This window comes from Panthera pardus, unplaced genomic scaffold (assembly GCF_024362965.1).
Source record: "Panthera pardus isolate Hobbes unplaced genomic scaffold, ASM2436296v1 HiC_scaffold_2, whole genome shotgun sequence".
Classification (NCBI taxonomy): domain Eukaryota; kingdom Metazoa; phylum Chordata; class Mammalia; order Carnivora; family Felidae; genus Panthera; species Panthera pardus.
The window spans coordinates 106,954,025-106,966,211 of NW_026526765.1; the positions used below are offsets into that span (position 1 = coordinate 106,954,025).

The 12,187-nt window shown below is 34.4% G+C and overlaps 1 protein-coding gene across 1 annotated transcript in view; it reads left to right on the forward strand.

The window, feature by feature from the left end:
* SREK1IP1 (SREK1 interacting protein 1) overlaps nucleotides 1-11,225 on the forward strand; it is a 44,048-nt gene extending 32,823 nt beyond the window's left edge. The window contains exons 4-5 of the mRNA XM_019414337.2: nucleotides 5,051-5,123; nucleotides 8,129-11,225. Of these exons, the coding sequence (XP_019269882.1) occupies nucleotides 5,051-5,123; nucleotides 8,129-8,318 (263 nt within the window). The 3' untranslated portion in view covers nucleotides 8,319-11,225. The remainder of the gene's footprint in view (nucleotides 1-5,050; nucleotides 5,124-8,128) is intronic.
* Nucleotides 11,226-12,187: the final 962 nt, after the last annotated feature.

Sequence of the window (12,187 nt, forward strand, 5' to 3'; positions counted from 1 at the left end):
TTTGTAGGGTGTTCATAGCTTTCATTTATCTTTTTGATGTATATAGGGTCTGTAGTGGTAACCCTTTTTTCATTTCTGATATTGATGATTTGTGTCTTTTTTTCTTTCACATTTTTCCAGAGATTTGTCAATTTTATTGAACCAGCTGCTTGTTTCATTATTTTTCTCTAATTTTTTTGTTTTGTTTTCAATTTTTTTAATTCTTGTGCTTTATTATTTTTCTTCCTTCTACTTGCTTTGGGTTTATTTAGCTTTTTCCCCCTAGGCTCTTGAGATCAAAGTTAAGATGTAATCAGTTTGAAACTTTTCTTCATTTCTATCCTAAGCATTTAGTGCTATAAATTTTCCTCACAGCACTGCTTTAGCTGTGTTACACAAATTTTAATATATATCAGTTTCATTCAGTTAAGTATGTTTTGTTTTCCTTGAGACTTCCTCTTTGCCCAATGGATTATTTAAAAGTGTTGTTTTGTTTCCAACTGTTTAGAAATTGCCCTGTTATCTGTTACTGATTTCTCATTTGATTCCATTAAGGACAGAGACATAACTCTGTATGAGTTCAGTTCTTTTAAGTTTGTTAAGTTTTGTTTTATGACAGAGGATATATTCTGTCTTGGTCTATGTTCTGTAGGTACTTGAAAAAAATGTGTATTCTACTCTTGTCGGGTAGAGTGATTTTAAATCTTGTTTAGATTCTATTGATTGATGGTTGTTGAGTTCTTCTGCATTCTTGCTGACTTTATGTGTAGCATCTATTAATTGTTGAGAGAATTGTAGATTTGTCTGTTTCTCCTTTAAGGTCTGTCAGTTTTGCTTCATGTATTTTTTAGCTCTATTGTTTGGTGCATACACATTTAGGATATGTCTTATTGGTGAGTTGAAACTTTTATCATTATATTTGGCCCTTTCTCTCACTGGTAATTTTCTTTTTTCTGAAGTCTATTTTATCTGATCTTAATACAGTCACTCTAGCTTTCCTTTAATAATGCTTGTTTGGCATATCCATTTCTATCCTTTTATTTTCAGTGTGTCTATATCTTCTTTGAAGTGGGAGTCTTGTAGGCAGTGTATAGGTGAGTCATATTTTTCAATCAACTTTACCAACCACTTTCTTTTAATTGGTATTTTTTTACATTAATGTAATTTTTTATATGTTAGAGCTAATCCTACCACTTTATTATTTGTTTTCTGTTCACTCTGTTTTTCATTCTTTGTTTTCCATTCTTGTTTTTTTTCTCTGCCTTCCTGTGGATTACTACTTGAACATTTTTTAGTTTTATCTGTAGTGTCACTGGAACACCTATAGAATTGCGTATAATTTATCTGTAGTGTCAAAGACACATTGCGTCCATAGTGTTTTTTTTTTTAATTTTTCTATGATATTTTATATGGCATTTTTAGTGGTTGCTCTAGGTATTAGATTATATATACATAATTTACCACAATCTACTGGTCTTTTTACCAGGACAAGCGAAGAGTAGAAACCATGCCTCCCTTTATGTCCCTTTACCCTCTTTCCTTTACAATACACTTGTCATAAATATATTCTCCACATACATTTAAAACCACATGAAACAATGATGTAGTTTTTGCTTCCACAATCAAACATAAGTTAGGAACTCAAGAGAAGGAAAGCCTGTTGTACTCAGGGCTTTGCTTATTCTATTCTTTCTTCTTGATGTTCCAGTGTTCCTTCTTTTATCATTTCCTTTCCATTTAAGGAATTTTCTTTAGCCATTCTTTTAGGGTCTGTCTGCTGGTGATGAATCCTTTTACTTTTTCCTTATCTGAGAATGTCTTAATTTCTCCTTCATTCCTGAATAATATTTTTACTGGGTAGAGGATTCCAGGTTGACATTTCTTTCAGCATTTAAAAAATGGCCACTTCTTTCTGTCTTCCATGCTTTCTAATAAGAAATCTGCTTTCATTCTAATTGTTTCATTCGTATAAGTAATATATTATTTTTCTCTGGCTGTTTTCAAGATTTTTTTTTCATTAGTTTTCAAAAGTTTAATTTTCATATCTCGATATGGATTTCAAGTACTTTTTAAGCCCCTCCTTCTTTATACTCTTTATGTCTCCAGTGACATAAATATTGTATCTTGTGTTACTATCCCACAGATCCCCAAGTCTCATTTCTTTTCTTTAAATCTGTTTCTTCTCCATTGCTCAGATTGGGTGATTTCTATTGTTCTGTTTTCCCATTCAGTGATATTTCTATTCAGTGCTTTGCATTCTGCTATTGAGCCCATCCACTGAGTGTTTTAATTCCATTTATTGTTATTTTAGTTCTAAAATTTCTATTTGGTTCTTTGGATTTTGTCCCATTTTGGGGGGTTTTCATATTTTTTTCACTTTTTTCAAGCATTTTGTTTCTTAGAAACATTTTTATGATGACTACTTTAAAATCTTTTTTAGATTATTTTAAAAATAATCTCATTGTGGGGTTGTTATATTGATTGTTTCATTTTTCATTCAATTTAAGATCTTCCTGGTTCTGGACTTTGATGAGTTCTTTTCAACCAAAATTTGGACATGTTTATATTGTATTATGAAATGTTGGCTTTCCTTAAACCTTGTCTTTTATATGATTTTCCTTGGTACCACCCCAGAAGAGAAAGTGGCTTTTTATTGCCAGGGGGAGACAGAGGTTCTCCTTCCCCACTTAGGTTCCACCAACACTCAAAGTGGTCATGGCTTCTTGTTACTGCTGGGTGAGGGGATGAGTTCTAGCTCCCTATTGGTATCCCATGGTGGGAGTGGTCTTGTTACTTACTACTGGGTGATGATGAATGCGCTGACTTTCTTAGATATCTTCTGACATCATTTCAGCATAGATGGGAGGGGTACCTCATTACTACTGGCTGGCAGCAGAAGTCAAGTCTTCCCAAGTGGTCTTTATTGACACTATTAGTGGAGATCTCTTTACTGGGTAGTGATAAAGGTCCTGGTTACCTACTTAGACTTCTCATGCTGAGGAATTGGGAGATCTTATCACAGCTTGATAAGGGGGAATGTCTAGGTTCCCCACTCAGAGTCTGCTGACATGGGTGGGGGTTGTGCCAGTTTTTTCTGTGGTGTTCGGCTTGAGTAAGGGCCGTTGTTACTTACAACCTATCTGTCACTAGGCTGTCTCTGTTTTGGTCTTTAGGCTAGAGAAATCTTTTTATCTGTACCTGTATTGGAATTGCCAAAGCTGCCAGCTTCTTCAGCTCCAAGTCTGAGCTAAAGGAAGCAAGAATTCCACAGAACTCACTCCCGTGTCTTTCTCTGGATTTCAAGATCCATAGCTAGTCTGTCTTATTTCTACTTTAAAGTTGTTGTTGTTTTTAAGTTTACTTATTTATTTTGAGAGAGAGAGCACAAGCAGGGGAGGAGCAGAAAGAGAGAGAATCCCAAGCAGGCTTCGCACTGCTAGCTCATAGCCTGACAGGTGGCTCGAATCCATGAACTGTGAGATCATGACCTGAGCCGAATTCAAGAGTCGGGCACTCAACCGACTGATCCACCCAGGGACCCCTACTTTTCAGTTTTTATGTTTGTTTTTACAATGTCTGGTATTTTTAGTTGAACTTACTGGGAGAAATAGGAAAACTACACTTACTCCTCTTCCCAGAAGCAGAAGTCCAACTTAACTTTTTTTCTGTGCAACTGATTTTTGACAAATGTGAAATAAGTTGCAAAATATTATACATGCCACTGTATTTATATTCCATATAAAATATCACTTATCCATCTTTCAAAAAAGAGAAAAACTTGGGACTTATTTGTAACTATTTTGTATAAGTGATTGTATGTGCATATTTGGTTGTATGGAGAGCAAGCTTAACAGAAAACACACCAAATTGTGTATTTCAGAAACAAGTTAGAGAATAGTATATATTCTTTCCTTCTAGGGTACCAATGACATAAATATTATCAGATTTCTTTACAGTCCTGTGATCTTAACATCCTAGAATACCATAATCCTCATTTTGTTGGAAAAGAAAAATTTAAACACCTGTATTTGAGGGGTACCAGGTTAGCTCAGTCAGTATATCATGCAACTCTTGATCTGAGGGTTATGGGTTCAAGCCCCATCAGGCTAGGCATGGAGCCTATTTAAAAAAAAAAAAAAAAAAAAAAAAAAAAAAAGACTGTATTTGATTATATTGTTTTGTTTTTTAAGACCTGAAATAGTACCCACCAAACTGTTGACATTGATTCGGTGTAGGAATTAGCAGTGGAGTACTTGAATTTTTTATTTAATGTACCTAGTAGTAGTTGAAATTTTTATAAAAAGCATGTAATATTTTTATAAGCTTCTCAATAAATAAAAATAATTAGTGGACCTTGAGGGTATTAAGCTATGTGAAATAAGTCAGAGAAGGACAAATACTATATGATTTCACTTATATGTGAAATCTAAAAAAGAAACAAACACATAAAAAAGCCAAGCTCAGAGATAAAGGAAAAAGATTTGTGGTTGTTAGAGGCAGGTGATAAGGCTGGTCAAGGAGTACCGGGGTGCCTGGCTGGCTCAGTGGATAGAGTATGGACACTTGATCTCATGGTTGTAGGTTTGAGTCTCATGTTGGGTGGAGAGATTATTTAAAAACAAAATCTTTAAAAAATAATAAAAGAGGTACAAACTTCCAGTTATAAATAAGTCATGGGGTTGTAATGTATAGCATGTGGACTATAGTTAATAGTACTGTATTGTATGTTTGAAAGTTGCTAAGAGGGTAGATCTTAAAAGTCCTCATCACATGAAAAAAATGCTGTTGGTATGTATGTAACATGGTGACAGATGTTAACTTGACTTACAGCAAATATTTTGGAATGTGTCCAAATATCAAACCATTATGTTGTATGCCTGAAAATAAATAATGTTATATGTCAATTTATACCTCAATTTGAAAAACAAGAAAGGAGAAACTGTTACAAGAGAAGTGCAGTATCTCCTAACCAATAAAATTCATCAACCAGTAACCAAAGTGGAAAAACTGTATACATACCATATTAGTGTGCACATTCATGGTGTCCTGATTCTTTCCCCTCAATACACAGGAGTAAATGAAGAAGAGGAGAAGAAAAAAGCAAAAAGCAAAGAGAAAATCAAGTTGAAAAAAAAAAGAAAAAGGTATTTTTTAACATCATTGTTTTTTAAAAGCAGGACTGTGAATCCCAGATGGATTATAAAATTTTATATTTTGTGTGTAGTCCAATTAATTTAACACTAATTCTTTCCTTAATGGGGATCAGATATTCAGTTGTTTCAGTAAAATAACAGTCCTTGAGGAATCAAAGCTAAAGTCAATACTCAGCCACCTTGAATTTTTTTTCTTGGAGCAAATTAAGGTATAAATAAATAATACCCCCCCCCTTCTTTTATGTATTCTATTTGTGTTCTAAAATTTAGAGTTTAAAACATCAGCCACACTTTTAATTGGATGATGTCTAAATTCTTTACATATATATTTTGTCCTCATATATATAATGTTGGGGCTTAAGTATTTGTATTCTCAAAATATCATTGCAATGGCTACAAAGTTATTAATAGGATTTACGTACCCACTTATTCTAAAAAATCATTCAGGTCTTTCAGAACCCACATCAGGTGCCAATGAATTTTTAGTATCAGCTCTTTTAACAACTAACTGGTTAAAGCAATTGATCACAAGAATTAAGAAGCAGCTTCTTTTATGGTTAACAAGTACAGTTTCATATATACTAGAATAAACATATATATACAGATATCTTTTAAGGTATTTGACAATAATAATGTCTGACTTGGACCCTAGTTCTCTAATAGAGTAAGTTCTGAAAATCAGGTGTTAACTTCATAGAGCATTTAATACATACCTTTCAACACCTCAGCTACTTCATAATTTAGAAAAGTTCATTTTCTCTCAAGTGTTGGGAGTCAAATAATATTTAACATAAAAGCTAATAGGAAGATAGAGGTCAGTGTATTTTATAGTCGGACTAATGTATTGTTGAATCATTTGCATTAGCACAGCAAGGATTGTGTATAGACAAAATGAAATTATCTGTTTTCTTCCAAATTCTAAGATACTTGTTTTATTGTAACAGATTATTTATTTGAGCCTCTCTACTTTGGGTCTCACAGACCTCAGACAGGGCCTGAAATTAAATGAAATTTTCTAGTCATACTCAGCAGAGATTTTGCCACCTCTTGGAGTTGTTATGTGCAAGTCTAACACCGGGCCTTAAAAATTAAAATCCAGGACCAAAAAGCCAAAGAAAAATGTACAAACAATCTCTACTCAGAATCCAGAGGTCAAGCAGGGTCTTTAAAACAGGAAAACAGGCAAGAGTTGACAATAACAGAGATGAAGAGGGAATAAGAGAATACATGAGAAAATAAGCTCAGGAAACAAGCCAGAAGTCTAAGTAAGACAAAATGGAGAAAGAAATACAGCATTACAGAAATGAGGGAAAACTCAGAGTTTCTAAACAAGAAATTCAGTCAAGTAATTCATGAGAATCACTGGCAGACACAGACTTGAAGTCTCATGCATTTATTTCTCGCTTACTGTAGGTCTGTGTCAGGTTTTCTTAGTTTGGGCTTTAACTTCTTTTTTTTTTTTTTTTTTTTTTTAACGTTTATTTATTTTTGGGACAGAGAGAGACAGAGCATGAACTGGGGAGGGGCAGAGAGAGAGGGAGACACAGAATCCGAAACAGGCTCCAGGCTCTGAGCCATCAGCCCAGAGCCTGTCGCAGGGCTCGAACTCACGGACCGCGAGATCGTGACCTGAACCGAAGTCGGACGCTTAACCGACTGAGCCACCCAGGTGCCCCGGGCTTTAACTTCTAACGGTTAGCTCACTACTACCTTTTTAGAAAGCTGTCTTTTTTGGGGCGCCTGAGTGACTCAGTCGGTTAAGCAACTGACTTCAGCTCAGGTCATGATCTTGCAGTTTGTGCGTTTGAGCCCCTCATTGGTCTCTGGGCTGACAGCTCAGAGCCTGGAACCTGCTTCCAATTCTGTGTCTCCCTCTTTGTCTGCCACTCCCCTGCTCACGCTCTGTCTTTCAAAACTGAATAAACATTAAAAAAAAAAAAAAAAGGTGTCTTTATTTTTTATTTTTAATTGACTCAGTTTCTGTCTTCTGACACATTTAGAGTTTGGATGTGGGGAGATTGTTGTATACCTACTTATATAAGATCTTAAGAGATGCCTTTTCTGTTTTTTTTGTTACTTTTCTCTTTTAATACTAGAGGAAGGAATTGCATAGTTTTTTTTCCAAATCTAGTATTAGAGGAGTATTAGAAAAATAAAGAATAATGATAAATCATCCTCATTTACTTGTATGCATTTAAAACATCTCTTTTTGTAACTAGTGAAAATTACTTTGGAATGCAAGTGCTCATCTGTATCACTTGAACAGGAATTTAACAGAAGTCCTTTTATTTAGCTAATTTTCAGCTTTCACCCATTTTTACCAAGGTACAAATATAGCCCTTTTTACATAATTGCATCCTTTTGTAGCTCTTTTAAGAGAATATGCTGGGGCGCCTGGGTGGCTCAGTCTGTTAAGTGTCCGACTTCAGCTCAGGTCATGATCTCACGGTCCGTGAGTTCGAGCCCCGCGTCGGGCTCTGTACTCAGAGCCTGGAGCCTGCTTCAGATTCTGTGTCTCCCTCCCCCTCTAACCCTCCTCTGTTCGTGCTCTGTCTCTCTCTGTCTCAAAAATAAGTAAACATTAAAAAAATTAAAAAAAAAAAAAGAATATGCTAACAAGTTATTGCATATGTAAATGAATTGTATATATGTTAAAGGCTTGGTAAATACCACTTTGTTTAGCTTATAAGATTTTGAAGGGTACAACAGGATGAAAAGCTGAAAATCACAGAAAAATTATTGCATCCTTACTGAGTTTAAAACTTAATACTAGAGTTGAGCAAAATAGAGTTATTTGTTTTGTCAGCTTCTATGACCAAGGAGCAAAAATTCTGAAGTCTGTATTTTAAGAGAATACAAATATATAAAGCACATTTCGAGTTTCTTTGTTTATACCCCACTTTGCTCCAAGAATGATTTCAGGCAGTTAAATCCCATTTAAATTTAGCTATTAGCCATAAATGCAGTTATCAGTCAGTCTCTATTATTGCCCATAGGTCTTATTCATCCAGTTCCACTGAAGAGGACACTTCAAAACAAAAGAAACAAAAATACCAGAAGAAAGAAAAGAAAAAAGAAAAAAAGAATAAGTCAAAAAGGGGGAAACACCACAAAAAGGAAAAAAAGAAGAGAAAAAAGGAAAAGCATTCTTCCACCCCTAATCCTTCTGAGATCTGCAAAAAGTAACTGAATCTTCAGCCTAAGCCATTAAATTTTAAAATTTGGTTTTAGAAATTATTTGACCTTCCTTGGAATTTGCTATATAATCATGCTTTGCAATAAACCACAGCCTTTTCCATATAGACATTTTTTTCGTATATGGGACCATTGTCTTCTGGCAATAGATTTTTAATGTGCTGACTATAAAGTATTGAATCAGTCTTATTACTTGATAGCCACACCCCAAATATAGATATTTATACATACAAAACACATCATTTTTGGTATTCATGATTGTGTCTGACTAGTGTTGTTACTTTATAAGTTGATTGTAAATGGCTTTACTCCAGTCAACACAGGTAATCTACCTAGCAGTTAATGAGTATTGCTCAATCAAGTGTCCACCTTCCAGTGATAAAATGAGGTAGGGGATAATGCTTTGCTCTTGACTCTGAAAAATTTAATAGCTTTATTTCCTATGGTAATGTATAAAGATAGTGAAATTTTTCACTGTCATTTTTAAATCTTGAAACTTTTTTGGATGTCATAGGAAATGAAGCTGCTTCACTGGTCTTAACTAGGACATTTTAAGCGAATGGTGTTGGCAAGAAGATAATGAAAATACTTATAAGGGAGTTTTACTATTACATGAAATGCAGAGTGTCTAGTACCTGCCTCCTCTGTTATTGTAACAATTAAAATTCTCTTCCTCTTTTAAAAAGACAAGCGTAGTGCAGCCTCTCAGAGTCTTGCAGAGATGATGCTGTGTTGGGTAGGATATTTAGGATAGACTCCTGGGTTGTTTTACAAATGTGCCATATTGGCATCTCTTAAAGTGATACCTCAAACACAGAACTTTTTAATTAGGAGGATGACAGCTAAATCATTATTAGAACTGATTTTTATTCTGTATGTAAATTTTATGAAGCTTGTTTCTATGAGTAATGTGGAAATTTTTTATAAATGTGAACATATATATTTATTTGTCTAAAATAATTTGTAGTTTTGAAGCAGGTTTCACACTGAATTTATGGTTTCAAAAATGACCAGTTTGGGGTGTTTCTCTCTTTTACTTCCGTCTTAGACCTTAAGAGCAGTGACAAAAATTTAGGGTTAAGAATTTTATTCTGTACTTTTTAAAATATAAGAGCCAGGGAGTTGCATCATGAAAGCCTTTATATAACAATGAAAATTTTATATGAGTAAGCATTTTCAAGCATTTATCAGTAGATATAAATGTTTCTTACACTGTTAATTTCACAATGATCAGTGTTACTTACTTTGCTTGATATTTGGATATCCCTTACGCCCAGTGAGTTAAGCACTTAGCAGCATCAAACATCAATCACTTATCATGGCACAGCACCAAAGATTGCATGTACTCACTGTGGTGCAGTTATAAATTTTCAGATTACTAACCTACAGACATGGCTTCAGGCAAATTCATTATGGTGAAACCAGGTAAGTACATGTAACCTCACAAGCTGGAAAAATGTACTGATTCTTTCTTCATCCAGCTCCCCTTGCTCGCATGACCTCACTCACACTGGGGGAGCTCACAGCTCCTCGTAATATCTGCTTACCATGCTGAGATCTAGGGAGGCTACACCCACATCCCTCTTCTAGCTTTATAGCTGAGGAAGCTTTCACTCTTCTAGCTTTTCCATCACCTAATTCCGTCATATGGCCTCTTCAGAAAGAAACTCTTTTGTTTAAATAGTTTAGTCAGGTGTTGGGAGAGAAACATAGAGTTATTAAGTTATTACATTTTTAAGTGTTTGTTTGGCCTTTGCTGTATTTTCAGTATTTTTTTAGCTGTATTTTCTGAAAATACGGTTCTTTCATTATCATAATGAAAAAATAAAAAACTTAAAAATGATAGGAAAATGCTGCATGCACAAGGATGGCCTCATCCCATTTTAACATGGTTAAAAATGCTAATAATTATAGTGAAACAAAAGTAATGTAAAGTTATTTGTGAGTTTTATTTCTGTTAATCATAGAGATTATACATTGGCTCATTAGATTTGTTTTCTGAATGGGAACACAATTGATAATGGTCCAAAAGAGTTACATAAAATTCAGCATCATTAACTAATACAGTGTGCAAATTAAAAAATTTTATTGCTCAGTAATTTTGTCCCCTAGATACATTCTTGGAATTATTCTTGAGTAAATTCCCCATAGTATGAGAATAGTTTATAAAACCTGTCATCTGAATAAAATTTATTTCTTTTTACTGGTTTTCTTGTAAAGTGATTTTGTTGGGATTGGATACAAATCTCACTAATAAATTTTGGGAGAAAATTAGTGAGATTTTCTATGAGGCAGTATGTATGTAGCAGAAGGAAAAGTGAACTTAATAGTAAAAATCCAAAAAGTCCTGGCCTTTCTAACTACCTTCGTGACTTTCAACTAAATTATTTATCTTCTCTGGGCCTTGGTGTATTTGATCTGTAATATATTATACCCAATTATCTCTGAGAACCCTTCCAGTCCTTAATGTATATGATTATCAATATGTTAGTATAATTCAAGTAATATTATTCATTTTAGAAATTGCTGTAGGTAGGCAGGTAGCATTCTGTATTGGTAAAGGTTGAATTTATTAATATACCTGTTAAACACATTCAACTTCTTTAAGCAGGTAATTGATATTTGGTTTACGTTCTTAGCAACCAGTGTATGTCTTTTTCATCAGATGCATATAGATTTTATGTTTAGATTTGTATCTGTAACCTGATTATCTAAATACGCAGGCTATTGCTTTTGGGCTGATGGATCCACTCCCCACAAAATTCCCTGTTTCTTTTCTCCGTATCCTCTTTTCACGAAAATCTCTCAGAGGTATCCCTAGTTCTTGCCCCTAATGTACATCTGTTCACATCTTTGGTTCTCTGAGGCCAAAACATCAATAAATAAGGAATAAAACAATTTTATGTGTCTATATTTATGGTTCACTCCGTCTAAAATTATATAACCCTAGGTCACTTTCATTTTAACTAGATGGAAGAGTTATTAATAATATTGATAAAAATGTCATTGCTTCCTTTCTTCAGCAAACATTGACTGAGTGCCTGGCATAGCACACGCTCTGCTAAGTACTGGGGATACAGAGATATATAAGACTCACTTGCTTCCCTGAAGGGGTTCATAGTTTAGTTGGTTGGAGAAACAACAGAACACAACATCAGGTATAATAAATACAGTGATTGACCTGAACATGCGTTCATAAAAACACAGAAGGATACTTAACTTAGTCTGGAGAAGTGAGAAAAGGCTACCTAAAGAAATGATGGCTGTCTTGGATTTTGATGGAGACTGAAGATAGAACTCATGGCAGTTACTGACGAGTGGGTACTGTGAACAAAGATCACAGTAAAAAAACTTGAGTTGTGTGTGTGTCAAGAATTACAAGCATTATGTAAGGCAGGATGTGGTAAGAATTGAGACTACCATTCTAGGTTCTCAGGAACACGAGAACAAAGTCTTATGTTCCGTGTTTGGAAGCTTGAACTTTAATCTGTAAGCAGTGAGACACCATGAGAGAGTTTTAAGGAAAGATATGGCCTTTATTGGGGTTTGGTTTTATCCACTTCGAAATCCTATTAAACAATTTTTTTCAAAGATGAAATTGCTCTCATAAGAAGACCGCATAGAAAATAATTTGAGCCTTTTATGTCCTGTTATTTCTACTCTTCTTCTAGACCCACTTTTCTTTCTAAGATTTGATTATTACCAAAAATTCCAGTGACTTAAGTCTTCTAAAAACACATAAAGCTACTGTGTTCTTTATCAGACGCGTCCCCAGAATTACATGCATAAGTACATACTTTGAAATGTGTTTTACATTTTTAGATTATTTGTGACTGATTTAAATTCTGTCACTAGGTTAG